This window comes from Porites lutea, chromosome 3 (genome assembly GCF_958299795.1).
Source record: "Porites lutea chromosome 3, jaPorLute2.1, whole genome shotgun sequence".
NCBI lineage: Eukaryota > Metazoa > Cnidaria > Anthozoa > Scleractinia > Poritidae > Porites > Porites lutea.
This window is the reverse complement of record NC_133203.1, coordinates 24095707-24117453: the sequence shown is the minus strand read 5'-3', so window position 1 is coordinate 24117453 and position 21747 is coordinate 24095707. Positions and strand designations below refer to the sequence as shown.

The following is a 21747-nucleotide window of genomic DNA, read 5'->3' as shown; positions in this document are numbered from 1 at the left end:
ACACAAGCACTTTTAAGCTCACCACTATACTACAAAACACAACACCGTCAAGTCACATGACCCTAGACTTCCCGCGCTAAGGAAGTCCCGGATGTACACTACACTGGCTGATATGGATGCATTTTTGTAAGACAATAGCGCTTTTTTCTTTTTCTTGTCGAAGAGTCAACAAGAAAGGTCTGTAGCGCTCGAAACGTCAGCTTATTATAAAATTCTTAACAGTTAACACTTAAAGCAAAATGTTGGCTTAGGGGTGGGGTAGGTCGGCAGTTTCCCAGAAACTCGTATAATGATCTACCTTTTAATATAATGAAGTTATCAAAAGCTATCAAACGCCAGCGGACGGCTGAGTTTAAAGTTTTGCAATTTTAAGTGGAAATAACAAATTTCCGTAAATTTCGTTTTTCTCGGATTTTTACCACAATCTTTGAAACATAGAGATACGTCGTTTTTTTCTGTTTACCTCACGTACTGGCGAACAAAAACATCATCAAATAGTATTACAAGTACAATTTGTGACGGTACAAACTTTGAACTGCTGGTATTAAGTTTTACAGGTGAGCGTCTATCGTACGTAACTTTTTTACAGTTACATCAATCTCGACCCAGAGCTCTTCTGCGCATGTTGAGCAGAGAGATCAAGAGCTCTGGAAAACCCTGGAGCAAGATCGTCTCTGATTCGTTTCGGCAAAAAACAATAAAAGTGTTCTGATTGGTCCATTCAAGTTTGCACGAGAGCGATTGAACGTGCGGCGTGTCTGGCATGTGCGCGGGTTTTTCCCTAGAAAAGTGTAGTAAACACGCCCGGCCGATTCCTGATTTTAGCGTTTCCAAAACAACAGTTGCACGACTAATTAGGCAGAATTAATGGCTTTTCCAATTTTCAAGTATTAAGTGGCCTAGCTACATATCGAAAATTGATCAAGAAAAAGATTTGAACTTGAAAAATGAAATAAAAATACACCGACATTTTTGCAAGCTACAATTTAAGAAGCATGACAAATTACTGATTTTTCTTTGACTTCCAAATAATAGTATCCAGACGAAGTAGCCGAGTATGAATGAAAACTTGAGCTTCATGTCGTAAATTGCCCAAAAACAGACTTGCAAAAAATAAAAACAGAAAAAGTAAATCGTTCCCTAAAGTGATGCGTGTACAATGCGACTAGATATTTATAGTTGACTTCTTTTCCCACGATACTGCATTTCAAAGCAGCTTCGCTGAAGTGAACAAACATAAATAACAGGACGCTAAATTCATATTTTGGAAAATTTTATTGGAATTTCGATACGTTTATCTTAACAAGCCATTCGGGTTTCACTTACCGCCTCGTGAAGTACTCCACACAAATATTTAATCAACTTTCAAGCTTGTGCAAACTTCAAGTCTCAAATCTGTGATTGGGAACGTTTAACAGTATTTTCTCAGCAGCTACCAGGGCTCAGTTAACTGAATTTCTTCAGTTGTAATACCGAAGCAGCACAAGACTTTCGCGATGAAGTGGATACAAAAGAAGCAAAAATATTGGTTGGATCAAAGAGCATGCGCTGTGAGGCCCAAATAGCCAGATTTTGGCTACGCCGGCGCAGAGTTTCCCAGAGCTTACGCGCGCATTCCCGAACCCGCAAGCACTGGGGTCGAGAATGACAGCTACATGTTCTATTTGTGCGCGCGCAATGAGTGAATTATGATGTAACAAGGTCTATTCTTTTTATCCGCTGTCGTACATTCACACAGTTAGTTTGAGAAATCTCTAATTGTCATTTAGGCACTTAGCTACAGTAAAAAACAACGTGCTACAATGAACTCAGAGGGAAGATCCGCCGAAATTGAACAAAACCTTCCACTCAAAGTGGAGGAGAAGAAAGTTACACCACTAGAAAGATTTCGGAGCCTCGCTCGCTCTGTGATGTCTCAGGGCCGGTGGACAAAAGCTCTGCAATCAAAAATTGCTGAAGAACACAATAGAGAGTTTAATGTAAGTCGCAGACAAAGTCGAGGAGGTGAAGAAATCTTGTCTTTCAATGCAAGTGGTAAGCGAGTTTTGTATTTTTTAAACATGTTTACGCTTATGTGCTTATCTTGATTGTAAATATACAGTCATAAGGCAAGGCCGTGTGGCATGGTCTATGCGATCTACCTGTTCTTTGGTAAATTTTCTCCGGGCCTGTTTTGAAACCGCTTACTAATGCAGCTAATGATTAGACTGAGGTTACCCAAGTCATTTTTTATCATTTGTCTTTATTATATAAGCTAAATATAAGAAAGTTCTTAGGTGTTACTATGCAGGTTCCTTTGCACGCGCAGAACACATATTGCTCTCTCAACTGCAAGTTTCACCAAAAAAAGCATAATACATATATTTAGCCAAAGCTAAAAGCGAAGCTCCAGTTAATACATTGCAATGGTAATTACTTGGACTTAAAAAGCGGCCCTTCGAGATAATTCGTCTTTCTCCTAAAAAATAATTGGACTTGAGCCTGTGATCAATTAACTGCAGCTAATACCGGGTAAGCGGAAAACTTCAAAAACACGAGACCTAGATGAGCTGACGTCTGAGCCCGCTATGCGGTCATAGAAATGATATTTCACATAGGTCACCCTGTGGTGCGGACGGACGAGTCGACTGACGTACGGTCACGTGATTACCAAATTTTCTTACATGCATAGATTACCAAATTTTATAACCCATAGTGCTCAGCTGCGCGCCCTTCGCACGCGTGAGGACTCCCCTAAAATCAAATTTTATAATTCTGTTATCCACCCCAAACTTGTAAAATTATTCATACTCATCTACTTAGCATAAATCTTTTTGGCATCAGTTTATATTGCCACGAAAAGTATTTATAAGTCATTCCAGGTCGAAAATGAAAATCAAGGAGACATGGGAAGAAAACAAACAAAATATGTTTTTATCATTACGTTGTACGGGTGTGGTGTTCTTCAGGCAGTAAAAGGACAACTACAAACAAGTAGCATTTAATTATTTGAACGATTTATTAAAATTACACAGTGCTGTTATTAATATTGCGATGAAAAGTTGCGATAATCGCTTCAAGAGAAAATCGTAAGTGAAAAGACTATTTAATGAAAGAACTTTAACCAAACATGCAGTCATGACTCTAACAAGAGGGTGCTAATGTGGGGTACCCAATTCTCAGTTAACTACTATTTTTTTTGGCCCGCAGTGAATTCTCAGTTAATTGCTAATTTTGGTTAGCTATTAACTTTCACTCAGTCTGCAACAAATATTATTCTGTCATAACCCGAATTTTCTTTACTTCAGCGAGTCAATCACTTCTGGGGGTACGCCCTACTGAAATCAAGGTATAAATTTACGTGAATTCACATAAACTCCGCCACTAGTACAATTTATAAGTAACTGAAGATATGGTAAAGAACATAATTGCCTAACCGAAGCAGCAAAAGTAGATAAACGATAGCTATAAAGACCCCTACTTAAAGATTTTTGCCGTTAGTACAAATTAGATCCAAGTCGTATAACCATGAATATGACACCGGCGTCATAGATACAGACGCACTAGTGATGATGTCGTACTGATCTTCCCGAACTGGTCATGCATGTCATGCCATTAAACTACTTCAAGGTCACCTTCTTCGTCACTTTCATTATCTGAATCAGTTACGTACTTATCTAGTTGACATTACTGCATGTGTTCTGTATCTTGTTGTTGGCCTAAGTTTCAATCCATTTTTAATCCTTGCAATCTATTGCAACAGACGACGGGAAACAATATCAATGCCAAAATAGTCTTAAATAACAAAACTGGACCATTATTTTGGAATTCAATTGATGCCAAAAAAGTTTTAGGTTTATAAAAAGATAGCAAATAGCATGACATAGTCCCGTGACGCTGGTGGTAAAGATCCCGCTTTATCTTGAGTTGATCTGCTTCTTATAATTTGTTGGCAAAAAGGTGGAAAGTTCTGTATCCAGTCCACCCCCATCCCAACTTCATCTTCTTTTGTCATTGTTTGCACCGATGGGAGAGACATAGTTTAGAGTGCTAACAAAGGCATGAAAGTATTTGACATGGGACAATTCGACTTTTCGGTGAATGTCGAACTCGTAGTTCTTTTAAGCGATCCCTCCACTCTATTTCCAAAGTCTTGGGCGTACCTCAAAGCACTTAATGTTTTGTGTTGAATTAAGTGAGAAACCCCCAGTAGGTTTTCCACCTGGGTTGTCAGAAGTTTTTTGTACCTCGATACAGACTTTGTCGACATCCTCGTTCGCGTCCCTCACTGTTACCTTTTTCGCAGACGTCCCTTTTTCGCCTATTTCAAAAGCGTCAGAAAGATATCCAAAGGTTTCAGTAATGAAACTGTTTCAGAAAGACCGGTTTAAACACTAGCTGATTTCTTTGAGCCATCAGAAATTCTTTTTGGCCAGATCCAATGCTAAGAGTCACAGCTTCTTTCTTTGGTAGTAATGTTTAACTTAACGTCCTCTTGGGTCCGTGACGACAGTATTTCCTTATCCGAACACAGAAATCTTGTTAATATTACAATCACGAATTATTCGTTGACTTGTCTACAACCGGCTCTATGACGGACGCTTTCTGTTTGCCGGGTACTGCTCTGGTGCCTTTTGCACATAATAGTTAGCAAGTATTGGACGTGGTTGAGCAAAATATCGTGATTTTTCAGTAGCGAGTAGATCAATTATTTGCCTCAGCCTTTGGCTTCGGCAAATAATTGATCTGCGAGACACTGACAAGTCACGATATTTTGCGATAACCGAGTTCAATAATTGTTTTATAATTCGATCACCGAGTTTTTTTTTAAGGAATATTTTCGGGAAGCGAAGCGATCTGCCATTTCCACGCAAGAGCGATCGCAAGAAGGAGAAAAGCGCGGTTTCATTTACGCTTGAGCAGAATAGTATTTGCAGCCAAAAACAGTTGAACGACATCGCGCATGAGCACACCATTATTTGTAGGTAGTTATTTGCAGGTCACGAGGTGGGCTCTCGGCCAATGCGGAAAAGGAAGAAACATTTACATGGAATGATAATATCAGTTAATGTGCACCGGGTCATCGGCGGGACAGAAAAACGTCAGAAAATAGCATTTCTGTTAACTTTGTTGCTTTCATTAACATCAACGATCGTATTCAGTACAATTAGTAGAATGTCACTTAACTGTTAACTTTTCATTTCTCAGTTAACTACTTATTTTTTGGCCAATTATCAGTTAACTACTGTTTTTTTGGCCAATTATCAGTTAACTGCTAGCCCCATTAGCATCCTCTAACAACTGTACCTGCGACAACTGTACATTATGAATGCGCTCTGTTTTTTTCTCCAGCATTCAAGTCCCAGGCGGTGAACTCGTATGGTGGCCTGTCAAAGAGAGCCAAACTTATACTTGCGAAGAATCCCTGGCAGAGAAGACCTGAGGAAATGAAGGTATAATTTCAGCTCAAGGTCGGCTTTCTTTTAAAAAACCTGCAAAATTAGCGTGCAGATGTCAAGAGTTTTTTCGGAGGTGAAGACAGGAAAGAAAATCGACGTATTTGACAGGGAGGAACTTAATCCACTCGTCTAAACGCGTTGACAACAGGATATAAGTCACCCAGTGATATTTTAGATATATTTTTATACATTACAGACTGATAATTCATAACGATGAAATATATATATCGACTTTTTTAGATTAGGGTTCGAACCCGGCAATTAAGAACCATTTTTTCTTTCGTTTGTTGTCTCTTTTTCTTTCTTCCTTTTTTTATTTTAGTCTTTACCTTTTTTCCTCGATTTTTTCTCTCTTGGAATCTTTTCCTTTTATTCCTAATACTGTCTTAGCTTCTCGTGGTTCTGCAATACTTGTATTTCTAGGTGTGAGCATTTTTAAGCTAGGCATAGCCTCCAGATGGTACTTATCCGCGCGGGAAACAGAGAATACGGGAGTCATAGGACTGTTTGAATTTTGATAATTTTCTTGACAGAGCTCCTTTAAACTAATAGCAAGTGTCCCATATTAAGTAACGATTATAGATATTCTTTACTTGGTTTTTCGAAAAGAGCAGTTGCTGGTACGTACAATTACGATCTTGATTTCCTCAGAGATACCACAGCAAGCGAATTACCCAAGCGCGTGCGCGTGAAATTTTTCCCCTACGAGAAAGGCGACAGTCACGCGGGCGGATCCCGGAAGAGCTGGAAAATTTAATTTTTTCGCGTGTTTCATCACTGTACTATATAACCGTTAGGACAACGAGTATCTGTTGGTTATTATGACCATATCGTATGCCTACATGTTATTACTGGTTTCAGCATAATTCTGACTGGTAACAAACTCTTCTCTTTAGATAATTTACAAGGTGGTAGATAAACTACAATGCTTCAGTCGATACACTGCACACATCAAAAGAGAGCTGGCCACAGTCGTGTACTATCAGCATTTTGGGGATGGAAGAGTGATAGTTCAGCAAGGTATCATATAATGCGTAGTATTAAGGCAGGACGGTATCAGGTCGTTTCGCCCGATGATAAATTCGCCCAGCGGCAGTTCGCGCAGACTTAAGACGACTTAACTAAAATAGCATGTCTCAAAAGTATGTTTACCCTGATGTGAGTGTAATATATCATCGGTCGAATCGTCGTAAGTCTAGGCGAAACGCCATCGGGTGAATCGATTATCCGGCGTAGAAAGCGTAGGACGTACGATAAAATGTCCACTGCATTTTGATAGTCCCTGAACCAATTAATTAATTGATTAATTAACTGATTGATTCAAGTGGTCTAAGGCGACTTATGGTCCTATGGCAGACCGTAATTTGTTGTGATAAACCAAAAAAATAGTTTAAATTATAGCTGTCTCCATCTTGAACACAGGTCATTCTGGAAGATCGATGTATTTCATTGTGGGCGGAATCGTGTTAGTGCAAGTGGAAGAGAAAGATAAAGTAACAGGAATCACCAACAAACAGGTTATTAATAAAGACACCACAAACTGCTGCTGCTCCTTTAACACCCCCTTCACCCCCCTTTACCCCCCCCCCCCCCCTTAAATGGGCCCATCTACATTCAAACAGCTGGCAGTTTATGTTGCTCTCCTCATACCAATGCCTTACTGGTTTTGACAAAAGGCTTGCAATGATCGTTAGCTTCAAGCTGACGTTCAAGCGTAATCTCTTCGTCAGATTGCAAGTTTCAATCTTAAATTAACTCATTCGGAAAAAAAATTTTTGCATTCCATGACTTCCCGACTTAAAGGAATTTTTTCCCTCGATAATTCGAAGCAATGTCATTTCCCCGCGAGGTCCGAAAAACCGGAGAACTGCGATCAGTAAGACTTTCATCTGCTATAAACTTGAGGCAGCATGGTTGAGTTCTCTTGGGTCCTTAAAGCAAAGGGAAAGACAAAAATTCGTTCTTCAAAGTTGAAGCAGGCAGTGGGCCCAGATTCCCCCCGGGTAATTTAAGGCAATACGGTTCTTCTGCAATTGGAAATCCTGGGCTTTGGAATCCATAATTTTAGCGGAAAGAACCAGGAATCCCGCCAGCTATTGCAATACAGAATCCAGGTTCCACTGACAATCAATCCGGAGTTCATTGCCTGGAATCCGGAATCCACAGCTTGAAATTCAGTCCAGACATCAAATCAAAAGGCTATCTGATTAAAGGGACACAGTAAGCTGATGCACATGCTCATTAAATGCCATTTCTTAGCTGATTTGCATGTCGCAAGACTCGCGTGAAACAAAAGTGTTTCCAGAATACTCTAAACAAACCTTGTAGAGTTGAACTAGTTACAAGCCGAAATCGTGATTATAGGCCCTAAGCCACCGGCATCAGAGCACTGATTTTTTTACATACCATTGAGAATTAACCGATGGATTTTTCCAGGTAAGCCAAACATCGACGAATACTTCCGAATTCGAAAGAGATTTTCAGTAGGAAATCGAGGATCGAATGAAACACTAGGTAGGATTGAAGCGGATTTCTAGATGTATCGGACGCGTATATTTGATTTCGGGTTGAGATAAACGCTTTTGAAACTGGCAAAAGTAGTGTCCAGGCCAGTGCTCCCATAGCTAACTGTGTCCCTTTAAGTAGCAGTTGGCTAACAGGTAACTCAATACATGAATTACTCGATTTTTACTCAGGTATGGACGATTTCTTTGTTTCAAGTAGTGCTAAATCTCTTTGACACTGTTCCCTTAAACTGCGAGGAGAAAATTTGGCTTACTTTACTCAACAGATCGTTGGGGAGATGTTCGCTGGAGACTCGTTTGGTGAACTGGCACTTCTTCACGACATTAAGAGAGCGGCCACTATTATTTGCAAAGGCGATGCAGAGTTCTTGACAGTGGACAAACCGGATTTTGATATGGTGAGCATTTGTTTCGGGTATAGTCAATGTATATAGCATCTAGCAGTCAGAATAGGTGTTACTGACTTGAATTAGAGACGTTTAGATTTGAGGACCAGAACGACTACGAGTAGGAGATTTGACTTGAAGTTTTTTCGCGTATTCTCAAAATATAGCCTTCCCTGAAAGCTTCATTTTAAGCTATTTTACTATATTTCACAAGAAAAGTTAGCACTGTTATCTTGAGTGAAGGAGGTTACGTGCTTTCCCGATCGCGAAATGATAAAACTTCTAACATTTGATAACTTGTTTTCGCCACCACGACATTCTCGCTAAAACTCGTAGTAGAATGACGACGGCTACCAAATTTTCCCGCCAAAATGACGCTGGTTCTCGCGCGAGCACTACGCAGTATTGAGAAAATCTCGTACTCGTAGCGGCGTGTTTCGCTCGATGGACTAAGAAAAAAAAGAGACTTCTCTTAGTCTAAACTAACTGAAGAAGCACAGGGGCGGATCTAGGGGGAGGGTGCAGGGGGTGCGCACCCCCCCCCCCTGAGATGACCTGCGGTTTTATAATACAACTGGTATTCTGCAAAAAAAAAAAAACTATGTGGTTTATTAGTGTTGAAAGTAGAGCAAGAGACGAGTGCACCCCCTCCTAAAAATAAATCCTGGATCCGCCCCTGAAGCAGAGGCTATTTTCTTGACATCTGTTTCGTAGGTTGAACTTTTTAATTCTCCTCGCACCGTGTTTTCGTTCTTCGCGGTATCCGATCGCCACATACTTATTTGCTTTAGGGGTACCGTTTCCAGCCGACCAGACGTAGAGACCATCTGTCCTCAAATTTCATTTAGTGATATGTAATGTGACATTCCTTATTATCATTTTTTTTGAGTCGGGTGTTCAGTTTTTAATTGCATTTGTGCATGGCAGGTTTTGAAAAAAGGACATCAGCAAGAATGGGAAACAAGGATATCATTTTTGGAGACACTTCCACAGTTCAGTACCTACTCAAATGCCGAGTTACGGAAAGTCAATACCAGAGCAAAGCTAGTGGAATACCCTGAAAATACGGTCAGTGCAGAACCAACAATGCCCATTCGGTTTTAATTCTTTAGTTAGAGTTGCGTAGGGTTTGATGAGGCCCGTACCCCTTGGATCATTTCTTAGGCTAGAAATACGTTAGTCGCCGAACCTCACGCAGCACTTGAGGCTAACAGCAAGAAATAGGAAGAAAGGAGAAAAGCAACGGGGAAAAGAAAATATATAAATATAAAATATGCAGTATTAAAACAAAACGAAAATAACTACAATTATAAAAAAAGTTAGTAAGGAAAAAAAAGAAAAGGAAAAATAGGCTGAATAGGTCGAACCCAGCAAATCCTGTTTGCGGTGTTCACAGGTGGACCCGGCCGGCCCGCCCTAACAAAATTTCTGGATCCGTCCTTATCTATTGCGTCATGGTTTATTACATCATACAACGTGGTTCTTACAATTTTTGAGCCTGTGGATAAAAATCTGAAGTGATAGATTTTTGTGAAGACCATTTTGAATTAATTTTTTGTGCTGTGTAAAGTGGTTTTAACCTTGCCGTGAAGGCTTACTGAGCTACATAGTTCGTAATACATAGAATGAAGATGATAGTTGATGTAGCTTGACGATGACTTTTCTATTTCCTGAGTTTGCCGGCTAACATTTTTTAAAACGCGAGTTAATAGGGTTTTTATGGGAGGCAGTGTAGCCGAGTGGTCACTGCATCGGACTCGCAATCCGGCCGGTCCCGGGTTCGAGTCCCGCTCTGGGGACTTGCCGGATTTGTTCTCGGTCATCCCGACTCAAATCCTTGGTCACGCTTGTATATAAATAACCGACTGGTCCCTCCAGCCAGTTGGGTTTTTTTTAATCCTGTTATGTTCTGTTTGCACAAGAGCCATATTATTATGATCTCTTGATTTCCATCATTTGTTTCAGAATTATTTGATCGGAGTACCTGTAAACTAGCTGGACAATTGCACTTTCCACTATAAAACATTCCTCCTTTTTTGTTAAGTGCCAACTGCCCCAGGTTTTCGGGACGGTCAGTCATAACTCCAAACTATAACCGTTGACAAGCCAACTGAAATTAAACTTTTGCTAAGAAATAAACAATTAAAAAAAATTAATTTGCCAATTTCTTACAGTTGAACCTTCCGTAGGCGACCACCCAAAATGCGAAGATTTTGATTGGTTCCCGCGTTCGACAGCGGTACTATGATTGGACAGATGATTATCAGATTATCAGCTGAACGAATGATATCACGTGAGGCTGGTTATTTCCGGGTTCGTTCTCGCTGATCTTATGTCACATATTTCTTGATAAATACCTTTAAAAGTCTTGATAAAAGCCTGCCTCAAATCCTTGCTGAAAACGACGTAAATAAAAGGATTGATGGCCGAGTTAATGTTTGGTAGCGTATAGACAAACGCAACGTTGATGAAAGAATACAAGCCCCTTAATTTAGGATTTTGTTGACTATTCAAGCAGCTTTGACACCAAGATTGAATCAAAATAATGACAAAGGTCGGCATCCAGCAGATAACGAAAGCGCCTACCACGATCGCTAAAGTCTTGGTGGCTTTGAGCTGCTGTTTAAACAATGTTTGGTTGCTCTCTTTGCTTTGCGGTATACTTGGTAGAACAATCATAGTAATTTTCGAGATGGCGCGAACATGGTCCAAGGCGATTTTAAAAATATAGCAGTATGCACATATAATGATCGAAAGTGGGAGAAAGAAACCCACAATGGCAGCAAAAGTATAGAAATAACGATCTGGCTTGTAACAGCCGTGATTAGTCTCAACAAGAGCCCCAGATGGATCAGTCCAGTTTGTCAAGCCAGACGAGGCTACGATGAATGAGTAAATCCAAACCGATGAGAGCATCAGCCAGGACGTTTTACGCGTAACAATCAAGTGATATCTGAGGGGGTATTTCGTGGCCAAAAAGCGGTCGACGCTTATCAAAGCTAAATTGCCGATGGACGCACAGCAGCAGAATAAATCAGCCCATACCCAGAACACACACGCTTGTTCACTTAGGCACCATCTGGTATTATGGAGTGTCTGACTAATGCGAAACGGTAGCGACAAAGTAGCAACCAAAAGATCCGAGCAAGCCAATGAGGCGACGAGATAGCTGGTAAACGTGTGAAGATTACTATTAAGCAATACAGTCAAACAAACCGAGAGATTTCCCAGTAAAGCCGTGACGGTTATGAAGACGAGAAAACACGCCTGGGCGACAAAAGATGTAGACGTTGGCTGTGCGCAAAAATTCCCTGCCGCTGTTACGTTGGCCATTAATGCCACTCGTTGTTACAAACACGCCACGGAGACACAGTCTATACACGTGCGCGTTCTCTAAAAGTTGATTTTCTCTGTTAGAATAATTGACGGTGGCAATGTTTGTTTTTTTTCACTTCCGTGGTGAAATTAACTGAACACTTTTCGATGGTTGAGTTTAACTTCTTATTTCTCAAAGGCGAATCATATTGTCTTTTTGCGCCTGAGTGTCAAATGTAGCGAAGCGAAAAAGAAAACCGAGTAGAAAACGAGTGGTTAATGGCTTAAAGAAACTGAAGAAAGACTAACTTCCACTGAGATGACAAATCATACAATGAGTCATTGTGTGTTTTGAAAGACAGGTGAAATACAAACAAGGCATACTGGAGTTTGCTTTTTTTGCAAGAGGAAATGATTTATGAAAAACAAAAAAAAAGTCTTAAAAGGACCGAAAGATGTGTTTTAAACTGGAGACGCAAGTTAATTATCCTAGTTTGATCTTTTTAAATAAAAATGTAATGAATTCGTTAAATAATGGCGATCCCCACATGTTCTGACTTGTCTTCAGATGGTCAAACACAACCACACGCCCAATATTGACTTAGAATGACATTTTGTCTCAAAAATTGTCACAATTCAGTACAAACGTCAATGAAGTTAATATGAAGTAGTGGGTTTAGGTAAATGTGACAATCACATTTTACAGAAACAATGAAAATATCCCAGGATCTAAGTTTGAATAGAAATAATTCGAAAAAAATTACGGAAAAATTTACATATTAGGGAGTAGTTAGACAAGAAATCGACAGAGGAAATGAATATATTTAAATAAAATGTATAAGTAAACAGGAGAGCAAACGAGAATTAAATTCTGTGAAAACTTCCCCCCATTCTTGAATTTCAGTTCAGTTATTAAAAAAGGTGTAAGTTTCAGTATGTTTAGGATATTTCGGAAAAATGCTTTATAGCTGACTTTTTTTCCTAATTATCGTAAAGTCATAAAATAATCCCAGATCTGTTTAAAATTCAACTAAAATATGAAGTTTGCGGACCTTTTGATATACACTGTGACATGCCAAAAAGATTCTTTCGCGGTGGCGTAATTTTGCAGCTGTTTTTGTGCTGAGTTTTCTCTGCAAATATCCGTAATCGGGAAATGACAGTCTGACCTACACAGTTTTTGGCTCGTTGGGAAGACATTTTGGTTATTGTAAATTAAAAAGTCGTGGTGTATGGCAGAGTGGGATCGAAAGCGGGAAATACCAGACCAGCAAATTCTATACCAAGGCAGATCCGTCCAGAATCACACGGCTATTTTGGGCCAGTATTAAGAATTAAGTAGATTTCATATTTTAGTCTCGCCTTATTTAAAGGACCAGTACCACTGGAGATATCTTCAAGTGAAAAGTAAACTTTAAAGAGTTTAGTATTTTTTTATCGGATATTCCGAAGCTGATATATTGGCCGACGAATTTTCTATTTTTTTACAAAAGTGAGCAAGGCGGTAGCGATTTCTCATACGTTATACGCGAGATTTGCTTAAACATGTAATTACCAAATTACAAACACTACCGCATCCACGAAGTCCTAACATCGTTTTTAGGTATCCTGTAACTCTAAAATATATCAGGCATTTGTTTTGAGGTCATTTTGATAATTAAGAAAAACTTCGATATGGCCGAAGATCATATTATTGTACTTACTTGAAAAAGACTGCTTTTTTGCGTTGAACTTTAGAGCAAAGTTATATCGAACGTTGCTACTCATAGTCTACTTTTAAAGCGATTCTTTATAGAGGAGCCCCATAACTTAGAAAATTTGGTTACCTAACCATCAAAGAAATTTTGGTAGTGACGTGACTGTACGTCCACCCACCCGCCAGTCAGTCCGTACCACAGGCAAACCAGTGTGAAATGTTATAATTTCTTGCTAGTGTGGGAGCCTGCAACCTGATTCTGCACATCTACGTTGTGGTCAATTGACAGCTGTCAAAAGAGGGCTTCCGCTGACCAGTATTGCAGTATACTGTATCGTGGGCTCAGTTGTCTACCCATCAAGGTTACATGATTTTGTCAAGTTTACCGCTGACAAGTGATCTGAGGCTCAACTCTAATTGGATTTCTCTATTGCAATGTTTTTTCATTAACGGGAGCTTCGCCTTCCGCCCCGGCTAAATCTACATATTATATATTCATATCCTTAGAAGGTTTTTTGTGATGACATATTTTATCTCAGTAGAATAAGATCTATAACCCCTGTTAAAAAAAGGCTAATGATGTGAAGAAACGGTTTGAAAAAGTTACCGTTGTCATTCACACCTACCATCTTCTTTTGATTCACACGATCGGGAAATGAAATCTTGGAATGTCTACAGTTTACTCAGGAAAAGAGTGATAGGCTGGAATCAAAACATTTATGGGATTTTTTAGGGGGTGGGGGAAAGGAAGAACTTTGAATTGCACCCAATTTCAGAGAGAGACAGCATCCGATTTAGATTTCGGAGGGTCGTGAGTTCGAATCTCATCTTGAGCTCGGATATTTAACTGAGCTTTCTGATGCTTGACTTCTGTTTCTTCTAAATTAATTGTGGTATTTTGCCGGCTTGACCCGAGCATAATTCCTTGGATTTTTTGTTGTTCTTTTCGGTTTTTAAACGAAGTGATAGAATGTCGGCTCTAACAGGGTATTGTTTTAGAGCCGTGTCAAGTAGCCATTGGAGATTTGCGTTTGTGGTTGCTCGAAATCAGTGAAGAAACAGCTCAAAACATCAGGTTACTTCAAACTCTTTCCCTCTTTGTTCACTCCTCTGTTTAGCAAATATATTTTTATACTGTTGTGAGTTCCCTGTGCATCCCCAGACAGTCCCACAAGTGCTTATGCGGGCGCTTTTCGACCAAGGCCACCATTTGTTTCAGGGCACAAGACTGAATAAAAATGCTCACAGAGCTGTGGACAGGCATTACCGCCGGTTGGGATGCAATTTTGGACATTTAAAACGCTTCCATTTATCAATAAAACGTCTGTTTTACAATTTTTGTTTAAAGCTTGTAATGAATGAAAATTAGCAGCATCGAAAATACTTCCTTTACTTCTTCTTGTCCAAACCAGGTGATTCTTCGAGACACGCGTACGCCCGGCGAGTTCGTTTTCTTCATAAGGTCAGGTCAATGCAATGTTGTGCGAGAGATGGTTCTGGTCAGGAGGGAACCTGCTGTGGGCAAAAAGAGACTCATTCTCCCCCCCGTGGGAGCAGACAACAAAATCGACCCCCTGTTCAATGTGAAGACCCATGATCAAGTCAAAAAGTACTTTTTAGTGATAGCTCGCCTGGGTGAAGGAGACTATTTTGGTGTTGGAGAGGATTTGACTAAAATGAGCATCATTTCAGTTAAAAAGGTAGGAAAATTGTAGCCTACGTCTCCCTCTCTCGTGAGCCGTTCGTTCACGCACGCAACATTCACCTTCCTCTTGCTTCCTACGCAGACTTACTTAGGGCTTTGTCACGCGTTCCTGGTAGGGCAGGAAATTGTGACGAATTCCCTAGAAAGTCTGCGTGGGAGGCAAACTTTCTCCATCCACGGCTTCAAACGCCTTCCACGCAGGTTAGGAAAATTGTGCTTTAGGTAACTATATGGGAGGTGTTTGATTAGTAATGACTCTACCTTGCTTAAAAATAGATTGCAATGTGTGTTCATTAAATCGAAATGTGGTAAGAATGGAGTTTTGGTCATGAAGCTGATAACACATTTGACATCTTCTGTGATCTTTAACACAGAAGACGAACAGAATAAGAAATCTATTTGCATTATTCATTTGGAACGAAAAACTGGCCTCGTATTGCTCGGCATTTGGTTCTTAAGTTGGTGATTTTCTATTCAAAATAAAATATTTTTTTCCACGTATTTATAACTATAATACAGTTATGGATTTTCTTGAATGGTTTAGAATATAAAAAGAGCTCCACTTTTAGGCTTGGCTAAATCTATAAATAAAAACAATCATAACATTCTGCACAATTGGACACGTCGCAATTATAGACAGCGGCTAGATCTACAGCAAATATAAGGGATTTTCGCTTTTAAAATCACTAACTTGCTGTCCCGCGGTTGTCCGCAATAAAGAGAGGAGGGCATAATTGTGAAAAGACGTGATGCTGACAATAATGATAGGAAACAAATGATTTACTAGCTCTACTCTTCACGGATCTACTCAGTGGGGATGGAGACGATCTGTGTTTGTAGGTCCAATGCGGGGTGCCCTCCCCTCCCTACCATTCCCAAAACCCATGACAGAGACACTAGGGGAGGTCACTAGTGGTTCTTGTACGTCGTCCCAGAGTTAGATTAAGCGAAAGTTTGAGTGAGATGGGCCTATGGTGGTTATCTAAGAAGAGTGAAAGTCTCAGCATTTGTAGATATCATAGAAAAGGTAGCATTTTTTCCAATTGAAAGTTGTTTTAGGTCATATTAAAACACCATTTATTTCAGCTTTGAGTTAACCGTATACTATGTTCTGTGAATAGTCCACGCCTTTTTGACTGACTGCTATTAGCTATTGAATCTTAGCTACTTGCAGAAAAGACACACCAAAAACTTAACAGAGAAGTATTTCTTTGTTTTCTCCAGTGCAGTGTAGCGAACAGCTTTCAAAACGTTTATGAAACTATTCCGAAATTTGAAATGAGTTATTGCCTTTAGGTTGAGATCGTTATGGTGCCAAGAACCGTCATGATTAAGCATGATCAAGGAAAAGGCGAAGAGGAGATGAGACTACAGCGCGATAGAGAATTCCCTTCAACAAACGAGGTCTTTCATAGCTTTGTAACAGGAGAAAAATGGAAGCATTATAAACTTGACGTTTTGGATAGACTGCGAACACCTAGGTGGCTTTTGAATCCTACAACATTAGATGATGTTCCTTTGTCGATTCGTGAACAATGCGTTCGTCAGTGTAAATTCTATAGCAAGAGGAAACGCCTAACGCCAGTTCGGTAACGCAGGTACGGTTACATCGTGAAAATTTCATTTAAATCTTGTAAATATTTGTCTTTGTTCTAAGTTGTTACGTTGTTTCAATACAGAAAACATTTCAATAAATTTATTTTCAGAGGAATGAAATTCATGTACGGAAATGTTGTAGTCCTCGTTAGAGAGGGGTAGAATGCGATTCCCTTTTTTCCCTTAAGATCACCATCTTGGAGGTGGGAGTCGGAGCTTGTGTCGATGGATACAACCCTAGCCCCGTTTATTTGGAGAAAACCTCTTCCGGGTAGAAGAGTCACTTGCCTGCCCCTTGTACCCTGGGCATCACCCTTGTCGATAGTAGGCCGCCGGTCGCCCTCCTAGCCCAGCCAACTTTTCACGATATAAACAGTTTTTCTCTCCTTCCTTGTCAACTCTGGCAGGGCGAGACAATCAGCGCATGCGCTATTTCTGTTGGCTCAGGTAAAGGAGTCGACACTATTCTCATATAAACGCAGGGCTCAAGTTTTTTTTTTTTTTTTTCCTTTATTTTTTGCACAAGCACTACTACATCTATACCAATAAAATACTACTACAAGTACACAAAATACACTTCCTACTATACATAAATAATGGCTGACACAAAGACTGTTTAGGTACAATTACTACTATAAAATAGGACATAAGTTTGACTCAGCTGGCTGGGTGACCCTCTTTCCCGGCACTATCCATATAAACAGAGCCTCTGTAGGAAGGCGACGGCAAACGTAAAGCCAAAATCGCATTTTTTGTAAATGTCTTTGCCGTCCTTGCACAAATACGACCTGAAATTAAAAAAAATGTTAAGTTTACTTGGAAAGGGGAACTGCACGGCGATAAGTTTAACTATCTGTCTGAATTACAGTAGATCTCTCTTGATCGTTTGGATTCGACTGTGCTCGTGTAAAATTTGACGTGATGCACATGTATGAAAAATTCTCTAAAGTATTTTCCCCAACACCTCATGCAAGTGCTCCATAGGCATGCAATTGCGTCCTGACACTTTTATGTCTGCTTTTCGATGGAGTTAAAAGGTCGCTTTATATTTTGCGGAGAGCTGATGGTAATAAGCGGAGCTCCACAATCAAATTTTTACTTAATCAGGGCCATGATAAGTGCCGGAGTTGTACTCCCTTATATAAGCCATATAGGCATCAGTACCTCCCTAAAGGGTAAGGGTTTTTGTGCCGTTTTGGTCTGAACTGAAATGGGTATAGAGTTATCCATTTTGATCTGGAATCAGGTATGGTTTTCGAGGGAACTACGGGAATTTATGAACGTATGTATCGTTTCAATTCCAAATGCGTAAGACAGAAAGAGAAATATGTGAATTGGAAAAGGATTTTAAGAAGTCTTTTTTGTTGCTGTTCTAATCTAAGTAATGATGACATATTTAATAGAGCGCAGGTCTGAAAAAAGGGATATGGATTTTGGAGGCCAAATCTGAAAACGAGTGTAAAAAATGACATTTTTTGGTTCTGAAATTGGGTCAGGTTTCCGAGAACCGAGCAACACACCCCCACCAAGAATTCCAAAAATACCCCCCCGGACAAGTGTGCGATCAAACTTGTGTACCTAGCGTGATCTCCAGCGTCTGTTGTCAATACTGATGCGAGTGCAAATAAATACTCATCTAGCCCCTCGAGATCTGGTTTTGTTTATTAAGTTGTGTAAGGAATACATCGTTCAAAATTCGATCTGTCACTTCTGATGAAGTGACATGCCGGATGACGTTATCCTAGCAACTTGGTCTCCAAGCAAATTGATTGCTTGAAACATCACATTATTGTCACCATTAAACACAGTCCTCTGAAGGTAAGTAAAGTTTAATTTCTGTTTGTAATAATGACAGCCAAGTCATGACAAATTAATTCTTTCAACAAAAACGTCTACCGAGGAAGATCGAAAAATGTTTGGACAGTAAAACAGGTGGTCCTGAAAACGCAACGTTGATTTACCTGTTAAAGTTGAATTTGTGAGTTTTGTCTATCTTATGCCCGAAAAACACCATGATAAACAAAAATAAAAAACGAAAAAGCTACACCACAAACATATCTTTTATAAACGAGCTTTTATAAACGAGCTTTCTTACTAAAAGTGAATATACTATTAATACTTATTGTAACTAATCACAGATTGGGAAATATTGGCTCCCGAAGTGGACGAGTGAATCGAATTGAAACTATGTGCATTATTGTTATGATTGTTCATTACTGAGAAAGCTATGAAAGGTTGGACAAAAATGCAATAGGCTAGCTAGTATTCATAAATATTTCCTAATGATTCATATGGTTTGAATACCTTACTGCCTGGATGTGAAAATCGTGTCTACATAGTCTTTCATTTCGAGATTGATTAGAGCTAAACACCATCTTATAAATAAATATGACAAGAAGAAAGGAAGCAAAATCCATCCTCATTTTTTTCCTTAAGTCAGTTAGAGATAACAAATAATGATTAAAGAGACTCGTGGTTACTATTTGAGCTGACCACATGTCTTGAAAACAGATTGCACGAACGGAGTTCCCATTAAGAATCCCCAACACCTAGTCAAGTTCTGAACAATCAATAAATTATCAAGAAAGGTTAAATGGTACCGTCCTTGATATTTTGCATTATTACTACGGACTAAGCCCATGTTCAAACGCCGAACTTTTTAAGAGGCGACATAAAAAAATTCGAATATTAGTTTAGGCCCGCATAATGAACCAAAGTATCGAAACTGCCCCCCGCTAATTCTGACGCCAAACCTTATTAGTTTGAAAAGAGACACATTTCATAAATGTTGTTCGGCACATGAAATGGCCCATGTCTGAATCAAAGTATTACAAATCAAAATAGCTGTTTCGATCCAGACGCTGAGGCTTTTATTTTCTCAATCTTACGGATGTATAAGGTATGTTGTCACGGACGTTTGGCGTCTGAACCGCACATGAGGATTATTGTCTTCTTGATCCTTTCTTATCAATTCAAAAGAGACGCAAAAGAATCCACACTGCTGTTAAAACTAAAGATTAGGGAGTTGACGTCCGGGGTGTTCTTGGGTTAATTTTTTGCTGGATATGTGCCGCTGGCCTCTCAGAGCCCCTACCCCATTATTAATAGTCTGTTCTGTGGCCAACGATAGACCCCATCTTTATCGCTTTTGGGCCAACTGTAATTTTTCGCGATTCGTAACTTAGTAACTTTCCATTTATGTATCTATCTTATCATTCAAATAGGTCATCCTAAAATGGATTAATCCATTTTGTAAATAGAATAAAGGACACTTTACTTTTCACCTACAGTACAAACATTCTGATACGTTTGCTAAACGTAAATATGAAGAACTGTCATACTCCAAAAATTAGAAAATGTGCGTCCCCATTCTGCTAACTCTGTTGAAAATGCAACCTCATTATAGTCAATCCAGTCGTGAAAATGAGACCCCATCCAGCAGCACATCCCCATTAGCCAATTATAAGGAAGTACCTCCCCCCCCGGGGGGGGGGACGAAGACCTCAGTACTGTGGTCTATCTGTGATATGGACGAACGGACTTGATACGTACCACAGTAATCCAGTGGCTTCACGCCGCTGTGGTTACCACGGCATAAATTGGCAATCTTATAAAATAAAATGAAATAAATAAAATACAATTAAACATATCTATATAATTGTGTGGTGCCAAAAGGTTGTTACTAAAACGGGAAACGAGGAACGGGGAGTAGGGAACGGAAAAATGAAAAATTGAGAATTGGAAATGGTGTTACTGATAGGCGGCTAGTGTGCAAGTTAGGTTTTGTTCTCATTTTTCATTTTCCTGTTCCCCGTGCAAGTTCCCCAATCCCAGTTACAACTTTTAGTAACATCCACCAGAAAAAAGCTAAAACAAGTAAGGTTTAATTTCCTTTAGATGATAATCCAGCCATCAGATAGAGCATGAACTACTGGATTATTATTCCAACACTGGCTTGCACGATCGTTGTCATCGTGCGTTCAGCCCCTCAGTGGGGCTATATGCCCTACGAATATTTCCACGAGTTCTACGATCATTATGGCGAAGATATCCGAAACAATATCGATCACATACAGCAGGTGCACGAAAAGCACCATGAAAATCAGCACGTCGCTCACGAGAAATTCCAGGAACATTACTACGATTTCAGAGAAAAGCATCAAGAAGGATCAGAGCATTACCAAGAGTCACTCGAGAGGGCGCAAGAGGACCAGCGGTCTACTACAGGAACTGAGAAGAAACATATCATTTCCCATAAAGGTAAAAGAATTTGTAAAATAAAAAAAAAGACCTTTGATATCACTGTATAAGGCTCATTCGCGTCGCCTAACAAGCTCCATTTTGTCTGGAGTATAATTTAGAGAGTTAAATAATCGTATAGATAGATATAAACCTATATTTCGACGTGGTAGCTCTTATAGTTTTTGCACAAATTAAAAACCGCTATCCATAGAAGCCCTACTTGCATTTTTGGTTGGGAGAAAGTCTCCTGCCGTCGGGGGCGCTCCGTTCTCGATCAAAGAGTGACTGGTTACTATAATTCCTAAATGGAGTATAGTTGGTTAATGAATGATGAACCTTTTCAGCCAACTAAAGCCGTTGTCATGGTAACAAGCGTGGACTTTCGCGCTTTGCTTGCGACGTTTAATCTCGTCCCCAGATCTCTTGTCGGTGACGCAGACGAAGATCTACCGCTCACGGCTGTGTTTCAACCAAATCACCTAAAATCATTTCTGGTGAAAAAGTTTGATCCCAATAGAGCATTACCTTACATATATTCCATACTAGGCTCGAGCTCAATTGTCCATAGTACATAGATTGGAAAACACTGTTTACCCCTTTTTGATAGCCTGGAACAAGCTCTGATGCCAAATCGTAAAATGATCTTTTTTACTAGCCTATCGTTTTTACGATTCAAATCTCACATATGTAACGTTCATCTTGTCTTTGTATTCATTTTTCTTTTTTAGAACCCGTTGAAGGTTTGTGTTGCAAACCAAATTATCCTTATGATATACCGTAAAATTCCGAAAATAAGCCCCTCCATGTATAAGCCCCTCCAAATATAAGGCCCCCAAGATCGTAA

The 21747-nt window shown here is 39.7% G+C and overlaps 2 protein-coding genes across 2 annotated transcripts; one reads left to right on the top strand and one right to left on the bottom strand.

Moving 5' to 3' along the window:
- Positions 1-1802: 1802 nt before the first annotated feature.
- Positions 1803-16773, top strand: LOC140932010 (uncharacterized). The gene is made up of 8 exons (XM_073381678.1): positions 1803-2034; positions 5332-5432; positions 6335-6458; positions 6861-6955; positions 8230-8361; positions 9277-9417; positions 14773-15060; positions 16362-16773. The coding sequence occupies exons 1-8, from the start codon at positions 1803-1805 to the stop codon at positions 16656-16658; spliced, it is 1410 nt and encodes a 469-aa protein (XP_073237779.1). The 3' UTR covers positions 16659-16773.
- On the bottom strand, positions 9723-11939 carry LOC140929529 (alpha-1A adrenergic receptor-like). Its single transcript, XM_073379290.1, has one exon. It carries the CDS (start codon positions 11680-11682, stop codon positions 10639-10641), a length of 1044 nt encoding a protein of 347 aa, XP_073235391.1. The 5' UTR covers positions 11683-11939; the 3' UTR covers positions 9723-10638.
- Positions 16774-21747: the final 4974 nt, after the last annotated feature.